The sequence below is a fragment of the Vipera berus genome (genome assembly GCF_964194415.1).
Source record: "Vipera berus genome assembly, chromosome: 9".
In the NCBI taxonomy this organism is placed as follows: domain Eukaryota; kingdom Metazoa; phylum Chordata; class Lepidosauria; order Squamata; family Viperidae; genus Vipera; species Vipera berus.
This window is the reverse complement of record NC_138212.1, coordinates 16741585-16763519: the sequence shown is the minus strand read 5'-3', so window position 1 is coordinate 16763519 and position 21935 is coordinate 16741585. Positions and strand designations below refer to the sequence as shown.

The 21935-nt window shown below is 39.4% G+C and overlaps 1 protein-coding gene across 3 annotated transcripts in view; it reads right to left on the bottom strand.

Annotated features, from left to right (window-relative positions):
* Positions 1 to 21935, bottom strand: part of LOC308672068 (protein argonaute-3) — a 53887-nt gene that overhangs the window by 6939 nt on the left and 25013 nt on the right. Inside the window, exons 5-19 of one of the 3 annotated variants that reach the window (XM_081334656.1) lie at positions 21681 to 21817; positions 19574 to 19708; positions 16681 to 16768; positions 16007 to 16154; positions 15135 to 15254; positions 14810 to 14932; positions 14137 to 14270; positions 11247 to 11431; positions 9956 to 10115; positions 8913 to 9003; positions 7914 to 8108; positions 6933 to 7067; positions 6230 to 6331; positions 5107 to 5306; positions 3932 to 4027 (exon numbers count right to left, since the gene is read on the bottom strand). In XM_081334656.1, the coding sequence (XP_081190782.1) occupies positions 3932 to 4027; positions 5107 to 5306; positions 6230 to 6331; positions 6933 to 7067; positions 7914 to 8108; positions 8913 to 9003; positions 9956 to 10115; positions 11247 to 11431; positions 14137 to 14270; positions 14810 to 14932; positions 15135 to 15254; positions 16007 to 16154; positions 16681 to 16768; positions 19574 to 19708; positions 21681 to 21817 (2049 nt within the window). Of the gene's footprint in view, positions 1 to 2370; positions 4028 to 5106; positions 5307 to 6229; positions 6332 to 6932; positions 7068 to 7913; positions 8109 to 8912; positions 9004 to 9955; positions 10116 to 11246; positions 11450 to 14136; positions 14271 to 14809; positions 14933 to 15134; positions 15255 to 16006; positions 16155 to 16680; positions 16769 to 19573; positions 19709 to 21680; positions 21818 to 21935 lie in introns of those variants that run through there. The other 2 variants (XM_081334654.1, XM_081334655.1) reach the window with 2 other exon arrangements.

Genomic DNA, 21935 nt, shown 5'->3' with positions numbered 1-21935 from the left:
CTTTCTGCTTCTGACCTTTTAGTCATCAGAAGAAAGGAAGAAAAGATCCTTTTTCATGCAGCTAAGCTGGAATAAGTGGAGACGGTGCATGACCGACAGACTTATGGCACAGAGAGAAAACCCCTGTCCCCTAGAGCATATTTTTTTTTAACTATATTTTCTTGGTGGATCTTCCTTCTCAAGTATCTGGGTTGGGTTTGGGGAGAGGACAGGAGACAGAGGCACTTGCATATACAGGAAGGATCCACAGGGTTCTAGAGCCACCATTTTCGGCAAAAATATGCATACTAAAAAGAAAGCCAAAGTGGATGTAGAAGACACTTACCCATACGCTCCCAGTTGTACACAGGTTGAGCAGGCAGCTTTAAGACTCTATAGGCTAAGATTTCCATGAAAGCACATTAAAATTCAAGAAAGCTTTTAAAACTAAGAACATGTACAAAAATAAGTCCATATACTCCTGTGAAAAATATACTGGAAACTGCCACCACAGATGAGGTACCATTTATTCCCCACCCACCCACCCAGCTCCATTGCAACATCAAAAAAATATCTTAAGTCTTTTAAAAACAAAAGAATAATATCTGTCTGTTTCATAATCTTGGTTAAAACAGCACCCCTTGTTATATTATACCATTAGAAAACAGAAAATCAGAATCTCACATCTTAAACACAAGCTTGAATTCCTGCTTCTCTGGCCTCGTGCAGTCATTGTCCACTTCCATTTAAATAAATATAGCAGCTATAGTATTGTAAGAAGTGTGGCACCCAATGCCAATACATTGATATTGTATTAAAAATGTTTATCGGCACTTTACAAAGATAAGTTTCACAACTCTGATGTTGCCAGGTTTGGTTCTTAAATTAGTAGACCCCTTCCGCATGAAAACCATTTCACTGCTTTAGCACTCTACATGAATTGAAAAGATGCTTTCCCAATGGCCTTTGACTTGGCAGGAAGGAGGAAACTGACAGGCAAGGTTTGCAAACTAATTTGCTTAACAGCAGGAACAGAATAAGAAATACCTATCATACTGCATCCAGATGTGAAGAACTTTTTTTTTTAAAGGAAGCAAAACTCAGTGTCCAAAATAAGCTTTTTAAAGTGCTTCTAAAAAGCTAACTTGGAAAATTGTTTGGGGCATGAATTCCCACTAGAGTAGCAATCTCTAAAACAGAAAAAAAAGGTCAATGTAAGCATTTATGAAAACATGCTATCACTTTACCATACGTTCACCCAGAAGCATAAAACTGTGGGTTCCTTGGTGCTCTCTGAGCTTGGTTGTTTCCTTGCAGACGTTTCATGACCCAGCTAGGTAAAATGATCAGTGCTAGAGAGGGAGGGAACTAGATGTGACCTAGCTGAGTTATGAAATGTCTGCAAGGAAACAACCAAGCTCAGAAAGGGCATCAAGGACCCGGCATTTGAACCCTGAGCTCCAAATATTATCTTCTATTGGTACTACAAAACTTGCATTGAGCTCCAGTGAGGTTGGACAGCCTAGATTGATAAATGGGGCGTGTTTTCTTTGGGCAAAGGGATGATAGGCAAATGTGAAGGAATCTCCCATAGCCTGAACTTCATAGGTTCTTCCCGGTGCTGAACTCCCTGCAGTCATGCTGGGAATGCAAAGGTAGGTGCAGTATATTAACATATCCTCAGCTAGGACACTTTTGAGGCCTGCAGTTCACTTGTAAGCCAAGCAAGCTGCTTCCCCAACCAAAGTGATTTCAAGTGCATTCAAATTGCGCCCTTTTCTCTGCTAGGCCACCAGGTGTGGTAATGCACTTTGAAACACCATCCTAGAGAAATCCAACAAACCCATCCTGTAAAACATGGCAGAAGGATAAAGGAAAAGGGTTGGGGGAGCAAAATGGACTCAGATTAACCAGCTCCCCGTACAAAAGGTTGGCAAAGAGTGGGCTCTTTTAAACGCAACACGGAGGTAAGTAAACATACGTCAACCAGTCAAATGGTTTTCACGTGGAGAGTGCGTGGTTTGTTTCAGCAGGGCTGGGTTATTCGACAATGCCCAATTGAATCATCTGCAGTACGTATCGCTGCAGATGTAAAAACCAGTGCAAATAAAACAGACAAAAATGCAGTTCACGTGTTTACAAAGTGCAAAATGTTTTCCCAAACCCTGCCATTGAGTCAAAATGTTCACCTCTGACAATAAAATACTTTGCTTCAGCTATCAAGTGGAATGAAATAGAGAGAGGCCCACCTACCAGATTCACATTTAGTGACCTCATTTCTAAAATGCATCCCACCAAACAAAATAGCGCTCTCAATTTCAAAACAAAAAGCCTAAACAATCAAAAAATAGCTTCTTAAGACTCCCACCCACCCACCTGCATTTTAGGCTTGGCCTGATTTCACTGGGACAAGAGTTAAGACTTCTGTAAAAGGCTTTGCTGTAGAGGAAAAAATAGTCATAAAATAAAGATTCCGCAAACAGGTCCTGGGTTACAAGGCAGCATTAAACACCGGAGACGAAGAGCAGCATGAAGGAGCTTGCCTTTTTGATAAAAAAAAAATATCCCCTATTATAAGGCTTTCCTTTCAAAATTGAGGCTAATTTTGTTTGTTTAAAAGCGCAGGTATGTCCACTTTTCCATCATGAAAGATGTAAAATGCTGCTGCAGCAAAAAAGGACACATTATTATTATTTTTCCTTTAACGACTTATTGCACTAAAAACGTAGCAAAAACAGGCTGTCAGTTCTTTAAACAAAACAGTTACGCCTCTAAACATAAAACCCCAGGTTGCCAACACATCCACTTAAATTAAAGCATTATTTGTCCAATAAATATAAAAGAGGGGGAAAAAAGTACACATACAGATATGCGCGGTCACATTAAAGTGAGAGGAAGCGACTCAACTAATCTGTCTCTTTTTTTAAAAAAAACACACAACAACAAAAATAACTCTCTACTTCAGCACGATGTGCCACCCTGCGAAATGAAGGGAAATACGATGTTGCAAGAAGCTTGGAAGATACAGGCACAACACACAAGAGGGAAAATTAGCTGGAACGTCTGGATCAGTAGAAAGCAACAACATCATTAATCTGGCCAGGCTGCATCAGTACTTCTGGGGGGAAAGTACATGATGAATTTTTTTTCATGATAGAAAGCAAATTGAGTGGTGCGACTCCCAAGCTACACGCAGACAGACATGAAAGGCAGCAGTTGGCTAAACTACACAGGGAAGTATTAACTGCAAGTGCACACACTCTTCCCCACAATTGTGATGGGGCCGTTCACCCAAATTAACACTGGTTCTGCTCGCATTCAAGCACAGACAACCACGGAGGGGAAGCCGTACGCAACCCGCGAGGGTACAACAGATAAAAACACTTTTGCACACCCACCCACCCACTCCCACCTCAACATCACTTGCATTGCTCCTGTAAATTCTAATACCCTTTGTGTTGTTGTGGGGTTTCTTTTTTTTTTGTTTTTTTTTTTTGCAGAAAGAGTTGTGCTGCTGAGCAACTTGAGGTAAAGGCATAAAAAGGATTAGACTCTGACTCCTCCCCCCTCCCCCCCCCCGAAAAAAAGAAACACAGAGACCCAAATGCACAAAGGAAAAGATGACGACAGCAGCACTTCCCATAGGAAGCTGCTCTGAAAGCAGTTGGCTGGTTTCGTATTGCATAATAAGTGGCGTGTTCTTGGTGAAGTAAACAATCTTCCTTGCCTCGGGACAAGGATAAGGCCTGCTCCCCGTCCCCACAAAAACAGAAATCAGCTTCAGCAAGGCAGAGGTGATCCCTCCCCCATTCACCGATTGCTCTGGAAACATACACTGTATGTGACTCAATTCTGCAGTTCTTTCTTTCGTGAATAGGTTCCATCTCCTTTTTATATCTCTATCATCTCTATTTTATATATATATATATATATATATAGCTAAGCAAAGTACATGGTGCGTAAGGTGTCTTGGTGAATCTGTACAGCCTTAGCGAGGGCTTGTGGATCTCTTCCATTGCTCTGTCCAGAAACGTGGCTTCCTTCAGCACTGTAGGAAGAGGAGAAGAAGGGAAGAGAGGATGAACAAATGCCCAAGGAACTGCAAGGCACCAGTTCTGCTCTCCTTTCTTCTTGGGCTTCTAAATGGTCAACCTCTGAAGTCAAAGATCTCCAGGATTGTGTCAAACAGACTTCACATCCATTCGCCAACAGAAGGAACATTTTTACCCAATATCCATTTTAACTTCCCCACAAGACGTCAAAGGTGGCATTTCAATTATAGAATCGTTGCTGGGTAGGTTAACAATGCAAAATAAATCCCTAGAACCAGAGTTCTAAATAATCCCTTAGGCTATATATAAATGTTTATCGAAATCTGTATTTAAGGTGGCTCTTGGCAGACATGGTGGGAAAACTTTTCATATAATACTGTTGATATGTAACATGGGGTTCTGAATGAGCAGTTCCTCCTTACAGGCACATACGTACACAATGAGTTTTTTTAAGTAGGTTGCAAACCTGTGCAAAGTGTCTCATGTTTGAAGTATCTGAAGCTTAAAACCAACTGTTCTGAACTTATAATGTGCAAACTTTACAAAAGCATTCTAATCTTGAAATGCCCTTTAAATATTCCTGACTTCAAGGCTGGGGCAGCAGTGAAATATTTCAAGGGAAACAAGAACAGGCTGTTTCAAAAAAGCCAGATGGAATCTGAAATTATTTTCACAGTAAGAGTCTGCTATGTTGGCCATCTCAGTCTCCTTTAATCCACATATCTTGTCAGGAAAACTCGTGTAATAGAGGAAAGACTGTGAGGGATTCTTCACAGGCAAACTGTGGAATGCCCTATGCTAGCTGGGGACTTCTGGGAGTTGAAGTCCACCCATCTTAAAGTTGCCAAGGTTGGGAAACACTGCTATATGGAAGACATAATCTCTTGTTTCAGAACTGATTTCCCAAAGCCCACAGAACCCAACTAAAAGAATGTGCAATGAAGCTGAGCTACTTCTATCCCAAGAAATACTTTTTAAAAGCCAATGTTGCTAAGAAAATTTTGGAAAACAGAACCAAACGTTGGCTTTTAGGTAGTCAGCTAGTTGAGGGAGCAACACAAGCAGTCATTCTCACCTGTCATGTTCTTTGTCCACAAGGTGGTATCGTGCTCTGAATGCTACCAGGTGAGCATAATAAGCTGGTGCAGGTATAGACACAGATCGTGTGCAGCGCACATAGGTGTGGCAGAGCTGGTAAGTTAGCAGCTGAAGTTCATCTGCAGTAAAACAATTGTCATCCCACAAGACATGATAGTGTGAGGGGCGGCTGGTACCCTAAGAGAGAAAAATAAATGACGGTACTTCCAGTAGTTCAATTCATTAATTTTTGACATCATATTTCTATAACCTATGTTTCTCAATCTCAGCAACTTTAAGATGAGTGGACTTCAACTCCCCAGCCAGCAGAGTTGATGTCCAGACATCTTAAAGTTGTCACGGTTGAGGTACACTGCTCGGTAACATTCCAGAAGTGCAACTGTTTTTTGAATTTATTAGGACAGGCATGGCAATTAAATGATTCCAAGCCATCTGAGAAGGGGCTCTCATGATATATTTTAGCTGCCCTGATACAGTCTGGGTCTCTTCTTATATGTTGGAACTTAAAAGAGGACTCAAAAACTATCTAAAGGTAAAGGTTTCCCCTGTGTAGTCATTTCTGACTTTAGGGGATGGTGTTCATCTCCGTTTCTTAGTCGAAAGGAGCCAACGTTGTCTGAAGACATTTCCGTGGTCATGTGTCCAGCATGACTATACGCCACGGAATGCTGTTCAAAAAGCTATCGGCATCCCTAAGATATACAAAAGAGTTTACTCTATCTGTGATTTCGGAATAACCATTTAAGTACAACTCAAGACAACTGGATAGAAATAAATGTGTTATGTTCAAGTGACTACATCTTTTTTCTCAGGATTACTAGAGAATAGATTCCATTAGAGATCATCACCCTGGACAAGAGAAAGCTTCTGCTTAATAGCAAATCAAGGTTTTAATGCTTATTATAACCAACAAGTACGTATTTGCAGAAATAATTGAATGATAAAATAGTAATTTCACTTTAGGTCAGTCTTTGCTGATTCAAGTTTTGTCAGTCAAAAACTGGACAAATATGATTTTGTTCTCATCCACTCTGTGACACCAAATTTGGATAGGCATGACTAGAAGTGTTGGTCCAAGAACCGAATGCTTCGTTTCTCACCTGTATTCCTGCATGGCTACAGAGATAAAAATCAAATTCGTAAGGATGTGTGATATCCGTATCTACTGTTGTTCCAGCAGGGATGTTTCCGCTTCTTCCAACCTAGAATATAATTAAATTCAATTTTAAATTAAAAAGGTGTTTTTAAAAACAAAAAAAGCCCACCTGTGTATATTTACATATTCCAAGATTCTAATGCCTACCTTGCAAAAATATCTTGAGAAGCATTATGCCTTCCATGTAGCAACTGCCAGTCAGTTTTTATGCACATTTCATTAAAAAAAGTGATCACTTGATTAAACTTTAAGCTAACTCAATGCTATTTATAAGTTAATCATACAAACCAAAGAACTTAAGCTACATCCACAGGTATCTGAGCCACCTTTAGCCAATATTAGTTTGCAATTTGGAGACCTGCAATCCAATACAGATTGAGGAAAGACAACTTGAAGATGAGGGGCTAAAACCTTTTAACAGAACCTAATCAGGAAGCCTCTGTCAGGAATCTTACTCAAGTCATTATTACAGTTCTGGGATTCCCCCCCCCCCCAGGATATATGGTAAGAGCAATTATCTACTTCAAAGAACTGTTGAAAGAATGGCAACCAGTATGAAATGCTACAAAGATTCTATATCTGTACTAAGAATGACGACTACAATTCTTGTTTGGAAAAAAGCTGCTTGGAAATGGGACAAGTCTTACCCTTTCTGTCCTATCAGCACAAAACAGCCTTGTATGATGCCTCTTCTGAACCACGATGTATGTTATGCCAGGCTGATAGTCTTTTTCCAAGCTGATACAAGCCTCTCTAATTGCCAGCAGCTCATAATACAACACCTACAGAGGAGGAATAAAAGGCTTAGCTTACTCGAAAAGAGATAAGCATGGAAAGATAAATCACATTTCTGTTCTGACAAACAAACACACAATATTTATACTTGTTCAGCCTCAACAAAATTCTACGGCACTATTATTCAAGCTTGGCAACTTTAGGATGGGTGGACTTCAACACCCATCTTAAAGTTGCCAAGCTTGAAAAACACTGGACTAGGCAACAGAAAGAAGAAGGTAGGACTAAGCTGTCTGTGTTACAACTGGAAGTTTTTAAACTTTTCTGCATATTATCATGTCTACATGTTTATCCCACCTTTTTCCCCCATGAGCAAAGGGCATACATGGTCTCCACTTCATCCCTGTGAAGTATGTTGGGTTAAAGGATAGTGACAGATCTGAAGCCACCCAGTGAAATTCATGCTCAAGTGGGACTTGAACCTGAACTCAATCCAAACATTTACAGCAAACCAAATGGCAAATATGTTCAAAAGGAAGTTCCTAAAGTTGGGGGCACGGAAAGTGATCAATGATCAATGGAAGAACCAGCCCTATTCCACAATGGCCGTAGTGGATTACACAGGAATCATTCAACCAATGCCCTTCTTGACAGATTTTAAAGACCTTCTTGTGGCAATGATGCTTACAATATGTTTATTCTGGTATTTGGTCATCATCAGTAAGGGTCTTCATAAATGTTTAAGAGCTCATTATGATTTTTTTTTCTTGTTATGAAAGCAAAACTTAAGTTCCTTGGCTCTCTCCCATTGAACAAGTGTTTGAATGTTATTGTTAGTTGGTTTGAAATACCCAGCTAACTACGCAGGATGCAAGTGTGATATAAATTAAGACCTGTCGAAACTGTCCTTCTGAAACTCCGTCACGATAGAAGATGATTCGTGTGGGTTTGAACCGTGTTGATTTGTAGAACTGGATGAGAAGTTCTCTAACCATGGAGGCCAAGTCTTGGATGATCTCTTGGCGGGGTTTCTGGACTCTCACTGTGGCACAGTACCTGCTTGGATGTGCATCCATGCTACCTACAACCTAACAGTGAAACAGGGATACATGACAATAAATGAGGATTCCATAGGGGCCATGTTTCAAATGTCCTTTCTTTAATACCAACTGTTCTATGGCTGCTTAGTTAATAAGTATATAATATTTCATATGGTTGTTGCTTACACTTGTCAATTAAATTTGGGGGTTTTTTTTAGAATGTTTTGTTAGGTTTTGAATTGATCTTCTCTTATAATTAGCATACACCCCCACACAAGTTTATCCTTGCAACAATTGTGAGAGACATAGGATGAAGTCACAGGAACTGGCTCAAGTCAATAAGTGAGCTTTTAAGGCTCAAAATGAGCTTGAATCTGGGACTTTCCAGTCTTAATCTAGCATCTTACTTGTTTTATTTTCAAAATAAGAGTATTTTTATTTATCTAAATATTTATCTATCAGAATTATTTGGGGGGAGAATTACACACCTACCACATGCTTTAACATCAGATAACAAATGCCTGCCTATTTTGGTATATTTCTTCTCTTCCTTAATAAGATAAATGGACAGCAAAGTTAACTACAATGATTCACAAAATCCAGGTGTGTAGAAACTACAAGTAACCCTCAAAAATCATCCACCTTTACCAGAGACAGTTTTAATCTGCACACAATGAAAAGTTAAGCAGAAAGAATGGCTGATAAACCCATGAGACACAAAGAACGGGTTTAAAGCAATCAAACTACAAAACAGATTCATTCTGTCTCAATCCAAGTTCCTCAGATTTCTCATTCATTCTTCGGGGAGGGGGAAAGGAAGAGAGAGAGAGAACTATAAAAAAAATAGCTTACAGCAGCAATGGAAGGCTTCTTTCCATCCCCAGCAGGTGGATGAGTAACATCTGCTCCCAAGAAGATCACTGGTTGTTGGAACACAGAAGGTCTTTTAAAAAAGGGACAAATCAACCATAGGATTAATATCTAAGCGATGGACAGCAGGCCCTGGATTATATGCACCTCACATTCGAAAGGAAAAAAAGGCAGATGCTCCTGGTGTGTAGCCAGGAATGTAACAAATCTCATGGCTAATTACTGCATATTACAGAATTTAGTTTCTTTGAAAAACACACACACACACACACACTAAATTTACTTGTGAAACAAAGAACATAATCTGCTATTCTAGAGAATGCCCATTGTGCTAAAGTAAACACCAAAGAACAGTATTCATTCCTTGCCTGAATGTGCATCTTCTCAGATTTGCAATCAGAATTTATTAGCAGCATGCAGGCAGTTTTCTACTTATGAAAAGTTGCTTAGCAATCATTCAAAGATATAACGGACCCTCCAGGGTATTTATGACCTGGTTCTGAAGTTTCGATCGCCATCGCTGACATCATGGTCATGTGACCATCAGGCACTCAGCAACTGGTCGGCATTTACAACCATTTGCAGCATCCCAAAGTCATATGACTGCGTTTTATGATGCTTTTGCCTGAAAACCAGCATTTACTTACAGTTTTCGGCTAAAACACCCCCTAATGAACAATGGGCTCATTTCATGATCGCCATGCTTGCTTTAAGATCACCATATTCATTTAACAACCACTCCAAAGATGGTCGAAAAATTAGACTGGTCACTCGAGTGACCCATTCTACAACCATCACAACCTTATGGGCAAGCTCCATTACGGGCATAAATTAAGGACTACCTGTACCATTTTAAAAAATTCCTACTTGATCATCAAAAAAGACTTCAAAGCAACCAACGTGATTTTGACTACTAAAGTAACCAAGCGTCACAGCGGTATTTATTGCATACATAAAACGTGTATGCTTGCCACATCAAAACATGGCAATTCGAATTCTATGACACATTAAGAAAGGATTCTTACCGTTGATGAGGTACAAGGATGTTGTTGATTCCTCCCAATTTTACATTAATCTTTAGGCACAAGTTTGAGAGGGTCTGAGGAGACGTTTTTATGACATTCTTGACCTGAACACACTGTGTAGCCATCCCCAGAAGTGTGTCCCCCACACGTTTCACCTCCGCTAAAAAAACAAGCATTAATGTGAAGAATCTTCCAAGTTCTAAGGAATGGTTCTAAAATCTAACATTGCAGTACTGTATCTGCTTACTGAAAATCATGGCCAGTCAGCATTAACCTTTCCCAGCTGATGTCCTCCAGATGGGCTGAATCACAGTTTATATTATCTTCCTTTCAATCATGGGTCTCGATCTAAATCAGGGGTGTCTAACCTTGGCAATTTTAAGACCAATGAACTTCAACTCCCAGAGTTCCCCATTCCCTAGCCTGGCTAGGGAATTCTGGGAGTTGAAGTTCACAAATCTTAAAAGTTGCCATGGTTGGACACCCCCTGATCTAAATGAAAAAGCAGACCAACTCTCTCAGTTTAAACAGCACAATCCCTTTCTGAAAAACAAAAGAAAAGTCCAAATAATCTTGAGACAAAAATGGCAGGGACGAAAGACTAGTCAAGTTCTGCCTCTACTGCTATGCATTTTGTCAGGATTAATCTTTCTTACAGGTTTTGAGGAGTAAGATGAAACAAAACCAAGCAAGGGTTAGTTTAATGAGGAGATCAATAGAAGAAGAAAATTCCCAACCAGTCCCCCCCTCTAGCCCTCATAAAAATATTCAAAGCTCTCAAAGCCAGAGGTCTTCAGAAGAAGCCCTTCATATAAACAAAGTCTTGAAAACACAGGCTACTTTCAAACATTTATTCCCATTGTTGCTTTTTCCTTGCTGTTATCATTTATCCACACAATATTCTCTGAAAACATTAAGGAAACGTTGCCAATTATTATCTGAGAAAGCTTTAACATTTATATTAGAGAGTAGAATTGGATGATGCAAAGAACAAAACCTAGCAGAAAGTTTTACTTTATCCCACATGGTGCAAAGTCTTTCTCACAGAAGTATCTTCCAAACAAGTGGTTTATTTCGCTGACCTTCTGAAAATTTTTACCCCAAAGCCTATTCTCTTCTCAGTTCCCATCATGTAACAAGAATCATGAAAAGCTTGCATTTCCATTGTTACCCTCAACCCTAGCTTCTTACAGAATCTACTATTCTAAGATTATTTACTTTTGTTCTCAAATCTTCTCAAGGCAATTTAAAACAAGCAGAACTCATACAAAACGTTTGGATATTTATTTACCGTACACTGGTGTCTTCCCCGGCAGAATGACGATGATGAGCTGGAGTCCTGAATATGTGTTTTTGAGATGTCGGAACATGGGCTCCACGCTGTCAGCACCTTGTGCGTATTTACAGAAGCAAGGCTGGCCCTGGATTGGCATCCCCGCATCCTTAGAAATTTTGCGCAGCTGATCTGTAAAACCCCTTGGGGACAAATAAACACTGGATGAAAGGAGTAAGTATACCAGCATCAACATACATAGAGGTCATTCATATTTGTTCCCCTTTTCTCTAAAAATGAGGGTTAATGGGTCATTTATTTAGTGTACAGAGAGTGATAACCAGAGCTGAAGGCTGTTATCATTATTAATGAGAATGAGTTTCAGCAAGTTTTGAAGCCAAAGATGATAATCACAGGCGAGTATTAACCACTCAATGTACTTTTGAATAACAAGAATAGTATTACTTATAATTATATAATAATATTCCATTTGGTTTTTTTATTAGAGTCCGGAATGAGAGTTGAAATTATTAAGAAGGAAAATGTAGTCAGATTATATGGTTTAGGAAACTGAAAGGCCACAGGAGACTGATATCAATTTCCTCAACTCCAATGGATGCTTCACAGCTAACACTATTTTCAAAAGAACCTAAATGGTATCTCTACACACGGACATCATCAACTGGAGAACACAGAAATCAAATCGACTATATTATTGCTAAAAAGAGGTGGAGGAGCTCAGTTATAGGATCAAAGACATGGCCAGGTCCTAGCTATGGAACAGATCATGAACCGCTCATGGTCAAGTTCCAAATTAAGCTAAAGAAGAAGAAAATCAACCAGTTAACTCAATGGGATTTTGAGCATATACCCACCATTTTCAAGGAGGATGCTTTGGATTCCCAAACCTCGAGAGAAAACCAGATAAACTGAGGAATGAACTGAAGGAAATTGTTATGGACGAATGCGAAAAGAGATTGCCAAAGACGGAGAAACAGAAGTCAGCAAACTGAATGTCAGAATGAACCGCAGAAATTGCCAAGTAGAAAAGTCAAGCCAGAAAGATTAAAAATTTAGGGGGGGGGGGACTTAATAAAGGGTTTGAGAGAGCTGTTAAAAAGATGAGAAGCAATAACATCTGTAAAAACACTGAAAATGGAAACAGACATGGAAAAACAAGGAAAGATTTCCAAAATGTCTCTGAAATCAAAAAGAGATTCCAGACCTTAAATGGATATGCTGAAGGAGTCAGAAGGAATATACTGAAATTATGAACAGGAGACGTGTCAACATTCAAGATAAGATAGAAGATGTTTCCTGTTTATAAGTATCTCCAGTACTAGAAGCTTCTAAGCAAGCTATGCCAGTAAATCTGGAGACTAAAAGTGGCCAATTTACATTCCAGTACCAAAACAGTGTGTCTTAATAGATTGTGCAAACTATTGTACAATTTCTTTCATTGCACAGACTAGCAAAACAACGCTTAGGATCATCCAATGCCGATTAGAGCCCTACACACACACACACACACACACACACACACACACACACAAAAGTGATATCAGATGTTCAAGTCATTTTAGAAAAAGTGAAAGAACATGAGACATTTCCGATGCACAGTGGGTAATTGAGAAAGCCAAATAAAACAATAAGAAGTCGGAATGTACTTCATTAATTATAGAAAAACCTTTGGTTTTATTAATCATGTCAAGCAGTGGAATGTGCTTAGAAAAATGGGAGTCCTAGAATATCTCATTGTCCTTAAGCAAAACCTATATATAGTTCAAGAATCCGCAGTATAGATTGCACTTGGCGAAACAGAGTAGCTCCAGATTGGCAAAGGAGTGAGATGCAGGGCTGTATACCTTCCCCTTATTTATTCAACCTGCAGTATATGCTGAATATGTAAGTTAAGGGAAATTGGATAGGAAGAGGATGACCGTGGTTCAAAAACTGTCTAAAGAAACACCAATAACCTGCACTATGTTGATGTGACTACTCTGGTAGACAAAAATACTAAAAAAATCTAGTCATAAAAGTAAAGCAGCACAATAAAAGAAATGGGAGTAAAATTACACATAAAGACCAAACTAAAGAACACAGGTACAATAAGCAGCCAAAGAATTGGCAGTAAAGATTACTGAAGTGATTGACAGTTTCTGCCACTTAGGAGCAACCATCAACAGTATAGGAACCCAAAAAAAATATCAAGAAATATGCCACAGACTAGCATTTGACAGAGTATCAAAGAAAACTAGAAATACCATCGACTCTTTTGAATGCTAGTGTTGGAAGATTCCTGAGAATATCATGGTCAGCCAAGAAAACAAACTGATGGTTCATTAAACAAATCAGAGTTCTTATTTGACCTCAAAGACGGGCCAAATTCTCTTACTTTGAACACAATACATCTCTGGAAAAGGTGGAAGGAAACAGAAAAGGATGAGCACCAGCAAAGTGAATAGACCCAGTTACAGCACAATGAATGCACTGTTGGAAGAGCTGAAAGATCAGGTCAGGCAGTGGCCCCCAACCTTTTTGGCACCAGGGACCAGTTCTGTGGAGAGAGGTTTTTCTGCAGCTGCCTGTATCCCGCGGATGGACCATCGCTTGTTTGTGCAGCCCCATTTCTGGCATGCCGCAGCCTGGTGCTGGTCCATGGACCAGTGTTTGGGGACCCCTGAGGTTAGGGACAGATCATCATGGAAAAAAAAATCTATATATGTGGCTGCTAGAAATCAACCACAACTCAATGCCACATAATCAATCATTTTTCTCTGAACAGCAAAGTATTTTCAGAGATCAAGGATAAACCCAAAAGCAGAGAATCTGTAATGTAGCCATGGTATCAAAATTCATCAATTTAAGGCCTGCGGGAAGCAACTCATAGCTTGAACAATAGACTTACTTTAGTATTTCTTCACGACACTGCCTCTGTGTTGCAAAGCAAGCAATGGCCCACATCTTGATTTCCACACCTGTATGAAACTGTTTCCCACGCATATCCCATACACCATGGCTTGGTGTTGCCACTGTTCGATTCTAAAGGAATAAACAGAAATATCAGTATACTTGCAGTTTACACAATGAGCACTAGATGTCATGCCACAGATGCATAAACTTAAGACAGGGACTAGAGAAATGAAATAAAAAACCAAGACAGTCCAAACCTAAAGGTAAAGGTTCCCCCGCACATGCGTGCTAGTCATTTCCGAATCTAGGGGCTGGTGCTCATCTCCGTTTCAAAGCCGAAGAGCCAGCGCTTGTCCGAGGACGTCTCCATGGTCATGTGGCCGGCATGACTAGACGCCAAAGGCGCACGGAACGCTGTTACCTTCCCACCGTAGTGGTCCCTATTTTTCTACTTTCTACATTTTTACGTGCTTTCAAACTGCTAGGTTGGCAGAAGCTGGGACGAGTAACAGGCGCTCACTCTGCTACGCGGCACTCAGGATTCGACCCACCAAACTGCCGACCATCTGGTCGACAAGCTGTGTCCTAACCCACTAAGCCACCACGTCCCTTAGTCCAAAGCTACAAACCCAATTATATGAGAATAAATCCAGAGAAGAGTTTCTTACCCGCCCTCCATACTGCAACATCGGAGCTGGGAGCACTCGCCCCGTCACATGAGCCATCTCATCACGCACTTTAAACTGGAATTCCTGAACAAATGGGTCAGCATCATAATTTGCACTTCGCACCTGAAATAAAGAGGGGACAACAGCTAAGTGATAATAACTCTACAGTGGCTGACTTCAGTACTTGTACAATAATAAACTGATACGATTAAAAAAGAGAGGAGACATTTGGGATGTGAGGAGACAAATGGGGACAAGCACACTGGATCCTCAATGACCCCTCCGGCCGGCTTTATCTATTTTTCTAATTCAAAGGCAAACTGACCAGTCTGCTGATTTCTTCTTGTCTGTCAGGTGCAGATCTGGCTGTTGCTTTTATCATCGTTGACGTTTGATTGTCTGTAAGCTTCTTAATACATCGCTGGCCTGCCACGATGTTACAAACCTGCAAAAATATCACGTGTTAATCTTATGATAACCAATGAACAAACGATGGAGCTATACAATTGTGAATAGCATGCCATATGTTTCTTATATACCGGGGGAAAGTCCACTTCCACCAAAATAACCTGCTATAATAATCCTGTCCAATGGCATCCTGCGTATGTATGCTTCACGGCCAGAATTTCCCAGGGAATACGAAGATCTTGACTGAGAAGTCTAGGAACTGAAGGGCACCCAGGTTTGAGAAGCATTTTCTACGTACATCAATCATACTTTTGTGAATTGGCTGGATAGTATTGCTTAACTGATTTAAGTGCCATCAGGCCTGGATCAATCCTTAGGAACCATATAGATTTGCTTCAGGATGATTTAATCCCTAGCTTGGTCTTTTTCAGGTCTTTTAAGTGGTGAGATACTACTATACTTAAAAAAATCCTGAAAGAATATTGTCTTTATTGTCATCGTGTAACTCACAACGAAATTAAGTAATTAAGCTTCTACAGCCAGTGTTTTTTAACTTGACATTGGGCCCAAAGAATAGTGACTCCTTATAAACCTAACAAATACATTAGAATATAAAGTTTCATGAGCAAAGAGTGCTTTAGACTCATGGTTATCTTTAGTTCACAGGAAAGCTCACATATACAGAATGTATGCATTATTTTTTTAAAAAATAATAACATTTTCAAATCTGCAAATGAAAGGTTCTGGGGTCTTCAAATGTTTGAGGGATTGTGGTATCAAATACATTACTTCAAGAGGCAGATAGGTGTGTTTCTGCTCCTGTCCCACTTGTAGACAAGGAAGATGAGGATATTTCAGCTGTAGGTTGTACTTTTCTCTGAAATACTGTGCTACTGTTCTCTCCACAGTCTGACCGTTTTCTAACTGCAATGGAAATCTGGCAAGTAGAATTGAAATAATAGTTAATTTGCACAGGTCTGTGGATCCATGGATCTTTTTCCTCCCATGCTATATGCAGGTAGTCCTTGAACTACAACTGTACATTTAATGATGAATCGAAGTTACAACAGTCTTGGGAAAAAGTGACTTAAGTTACGACCCATTCTCAACATTTAAGACTGTAGCACCACCAGTAGAGTCACATGATCACAATCTGGGTGCTTTGCAATTGGCTAACATTTACAATAGTTGCAGCATCTTGCAATCACGTGATCATGATGTCAGCTTCCCAGCCAGCTTTTGACAAGTGAAATCAATTAACGACGTGATTTGCTTAATGCCCACAAAGATTCACTTAACGACCATGGTAAAAATGGTCACAAAATTGGATTTAGTCACGAGCATTTGCTTAACATTGTTTAGCAACCAAAATTCTGGTCCCAGTTGGGGTTGTAAATCAAGAATGACCTGTATAGTATATTGTAGCCACGTATGTTAACTGTGTAGTTTAGCCATGCACTTACGTCTGATGACTAGCAGGTCTCCGTGTAACATTACAGACGCGGTATTTCCGCCTCATCGTTCCACAATGAGTCACTTCAACCTTCAGACCTGGATGAAAAGAGAGAAAATACTAACGTCAGAGAATGCTTATACAGGCACAAGATGTTTTGTAACAGAACTTATTCATCCCTTGCATAAGATTTGCTATAATTTCTACATATACCATTGAAGAAAGAAGAATGGTTAGACATTCCTAATATAATCCCACAGATTTGTGGCTCCTAAACCTTCCCACAAAACAGGACTGGGTGATATTTTACAATTGTGCTTTGTTTGCTTTTTAAAAATTTCCCTTTTGTATATTTTTTCAGCCCCAAGCACTGATGTCACCAAAATAAAATAGAATGATGGTTCTTCCTCTTTTCTCTCAATTTTATGAGATTGCTATGTTAACGCTGTGATGACTGACGTGTTAATCAGAAGGATTAACACATTATTGTTATTCTTATTAGAAATAAATGCCACTAATTGGTGGTTTCTACTAAATTTCAATGGCCCAATTTTGGAGGGCCCCAGGGTTTACAAAAAAGGGGGGGACAGTTAGCCTGATCAATAGCAAATGAAATGTATCTTTTCTAAGCATGCTAAATCCAAAAACTAATGAATGTTAATGTGTTAGCTTGAATTTTTCCAAACACTGGCCCAGTTAAAAGCTCTGATATCTAGGAAAACCCAGCAGGTTAAGAAGACAAGTTGATTTTTATGTCAGCAAATGGCATTTTCTTTCTCCCACCACAAAGAACACAGACAACACCTGGAGGCATTTTTTCCTGTTAATGCTGCTTGCCATATCTGGGAAAATAAAGCTCTAAAAATCCAAAAATATCAAGACAAACACAGGCATCCTGTTATCTCCTTTATGCAAGGAATACAACTTTTGGGAGATAACCATGTTTCATTAAGAGGTGTCTTTTTTTCCAATTCCAGTAGTATCAAAACCTTTTTGTGGACATTCATTTAATTTTTAATTAAAATGAGTATGAGTGAGTGAACACATTGCAGAGAACAATGACTTCCTTCCTTTTCAAAAGTCTGTCCATTTCCAGTGTGGAAGGAAGCCATAGCCTGTGAATGCTAAAAGGAAATGAAACAGCAAATATGATCCAAATCTAAGAATCCATATTTGTGTTTCCTCTTCTCATAGAGCAGAATTGGCCCAGACAGCATCCACACCAGCCAACTGGACACATATCTATAAAATGGCTACACTTTTGCAAGAGAAGGGAGAAGGGTGGTATAGAAATTCAATTATAAATTATAAAGATTTCAAGTAAGATGATGCAAGACCTTGGAAAGAGGGATGCATTATCAAAAATATAACATTTCTCTGGACTTGCAACATTTTGGGCCTTTTATTTCTTTTCTTTTTTTTTCATCCCTCTTCATGCAAGATTACACTGTGGCACACTGCCCAGGAAAAACACTGCTGATGCTTGCCACAAAGGAACTACAGCTGCTGCTCTGAATGCCACTGCACAGCACTGATAATTAGAACTGAAATGGAGGCTTATCGGCAAACCTGCTTTGTCTGAAGCAGTGACAAGTACCAAAAGAACATGTCTCACTTTACCATCTCTGGATAAAGAGTAATACTTTTCACTACTGCTAATTTAAAATATGCATATGCATCCTTTGATTTAAAATACGGTAGCCAAAGTAGCTTCAGGTACACACAAAACATGTCCTCACAAAGGGATGTCTTTCTTCCAATTCCAATACGGCAATGTTTTAATTTATTTACTGGTACTTCTTGCCTTTTGTCCAGCTCAAGATGGCATAGATAATACTCCCACTCCCCATTTTTTCACAACAATCTGCAATAAAGTTGGTGGGCCTGAGTGGAATAACTTCGCCAGAGTCATCCAATGTGCTTCCATGGCTGATATGGGATCTGACTCTGGATCTCTCAGGTAATCCTCAGGTTAGGATCGTAAATAAGCCTGACAATTACAGTTCTAAGTCATGATGATTGTAAAGCCGGTTATCACATGACCAATTTGATTTTACAACTTTTTTTTTGTGATGGTTGTTAAGCGAACCTGGCAGTTGTTAAACAAACTCATTGTTCACTAGGGGCTGGGCCAAAAAGTAGAAGTAAATGCTAGTTTCTAGCAAAACTGTCATAAATTGTGATCCTATGACCATGGGATGCTCCAAACAGCCATGAACACGGGCCAGTTGCCAAATGCCCAAAATACAGTCACGTGACCCCAGAAGGGGTGGCGCTGGAGTTGTGGAACTGTTAAAGAGATCAATTGTAAGTCGAGGACAACCTATATACCACGCAAGACAAATGTTTTGATAGCTGACTGAAGTAAGTAGCAAATGAAACGAGTAGAAATATCTCAAACAGTACTATTTGAAGGTTAACTATAATCTGGATGCTCCCTATGTCTTCAAATAGTACTTGTCTTACATTTGTAATGTGACTGTTTGGCTGGCATATAACCAACCTAGTTTTGTCAGGAAGCTGCACTATGGCAGCTGAAAGAATACAGTAGTTAAAATCAATCAGAGATGATCCACAGTGTGGCTAGAAAGCAAGAGATAAAGACGTAGCACACAATTCTGGCAATGGAGCCTTTCTGGCCACGCAGACTGAAATCTCTACAGTCCAGACAGCTGGAAAAAATCCTTTCATTATTTACTGGGAGATGATACATTTTCAAGAATACAAATCCATTGCCCATCACACGGATGCCATGCTAATAAGTCACTATGTGGCACCAAGGATAATGTCCCCATTATACGCTTTTGATTAATGAGGAGGTCTGAGATCTAAGCAAGCACCTCCTAAAGCAATAAGATTAGCGTGGCGTGGATAAGTGCTACATTATTTAATTTTTTACTCACCCTTTATCTCTTTGGTGAATTTTACACGGTGAGAATCAGTCAGAGGTCGTGGCTGTTCATCAATGTTGTGGATATCAAGAACTTCACACATGAACTGAATTACAGGTTGTGCTTTGTAGAAGGCAGTGGCAGAAACTAGAAAAAAAATTAAGGAAATAAATGGTCTTCAAAGCTGTCATACAATCTCTATCTAAGATAAAGGATCTCATCAACTGGAGGGGCTACATTTCATCCCAGGGATTTTTTAGAAGCAGACTGCTAACGCCTTTTCTGATTAACACATTTTATTAAAAGTGAGTTGCAGTTCACAAAAGCTCCTTCATAAAATCTGTTAGTTAGAAATGGTGCTATCAGACTCCTTCTGACAGACTAACACAGCTTTCCTCCTACAATGCCCAGGAGTTTTTTTGTTTCTCCTCTAATTTATTCTGATTCAGAGGCTGGTATTGAGACAAGATGAGGTTGAAAACATGACATCAGATAGGGCAAATCTGGGAATTTTTCCATATGTTTGGCTGTGAGAGAATTATAAACAAGATGCATATGCCACCTGAACAGTTTCCTTCGCTGACATAATCACCAAGTAGAAAACCTGACTTGTATCTAGAGTGGCACATGAATATGTCATGAATAAATACTGACCTTTCTGGTACTAAGCAGATTCCTCGTTCTCTTATCAACTCCAATGTTTGACTGTACACACTGCATTCTTTCCAGCTCCAGTTTTTGGACCAAAGCAATTTTAACATACAGGTAGTCCTCAATTTAAGACTGTAATTAAACCTGGTCCCAAGTCACTCTGATTGTTAAGCAAGTCACAAGACCAGACCCAATTTTATGACATTTTTTGCAGTGGTCATTAAGTGAACACAGCAGACATCCATTTTATGAATCCATTTTACCCAATGGGCAGGTTTTGCCAGAAACCAAAAGTATAGGCCAGAAACTGGCAAAAGACATCAAAAATTGCATTCACATAACCAGGATGCTGCAAATGACTATAATGGCAAGTGAACTGCCGAGCGCCCCAAACTGCAATCACTTGGCTGCAAGGATGCGTCTGTATGTGTTCGTCATAACTTTGAAATTGGATGATAAATAGTTTTTGGAGGGTCCATCATAACTTGTCGCTAAGAAACTGGTCATAAGTCAAGGACCACCTGTATTTCAGGATGCCTGAATTTCTTTTTGCTTTTCAATATTCTTCAACTGATTCAAATGTCTTTTGTTTTTATCGGACCTAATATTCACTTTATGATCTGGAAATCTTTTTTTTTAAAGAAGTTTTTAGGTCCAGAAAATTTCTAAATAAACAGAATTAATTTAATCTGGAATTTTGCTGGTGAGGGTAAACATAAACACAACCAATCAATAAAAAACATTTCCATAGGAATTTTAAATTTTGGAGTAATGGCAAAAGTTTTTGTCTGGAGAGAGCAACTTAAAAACTAATTAGCCTTTGTGCTGGTCTGAGAGAACCGGAGAGAAAGAACTACTTTATTAGAAAGCGTAATACTCTTTTAAATGATCTGCCTATAGTTTAGGTGTCATATATCACAGAAACAGAACCACCAGGAGCCAAAACATCCCGATGCCAGCCTGGTGAGCGGTCTAGAATTCCTGCTGGGATCTTGCCTGGCACCAACATGGCCAAAGTACAAGCAAGAGAATCTGAATAAAAATCTACATTATTGAAGTGTAGATGCAGTTTATTCTTCCATGGGTTAATTAGAGGAAAATAATCAAGCAAATCTGAGGTTCAAGCATGAAAATATGCTTCAGAATTGCAACATAAATTCTTATCTTTCCTACCTCCATTTACAATTTCTTTGGACAAAGGCACACCTGTTATTCCTAACAGAACAAAATAATATTTATTTTGTTGCCCTAATTCCACGTTTCTCAACCTTGGCAACTTGAAGATATGTGGACTTCCATCCCAGAATTCCCAAACCAGCATGGGAAATTTATAAAAGAAAACTGAGATTTGTAAAACAGAAGGCCTTTTCGTTTAAGCCTGCCTAAATTCATTTTCATATCCATACAAAACATCAATTTTTTATAAATCCCCCCCACCTGCCATTTCTCAAACAGAATTTGTGGTTACCATCAATATTTAGCATCATTTTCCACATTGCTGGTCGAACAGACTGGTGAAATCCAAACCAGACTTCCCTGCCACCTCCCAATGGATGATCATAGCCTTCAGGAGCCGAAAAAAAGGAACGGCCTACAGGTGTATACCTATGTAGGGAAGGAACCAAGTTTTTAATTGATCTATTTCACAGGTCATCATAAACTACATGAGACATGTCAAACTTGCGACGTCACATGACGTCGCGCGACGTATCGGAACTTTCTC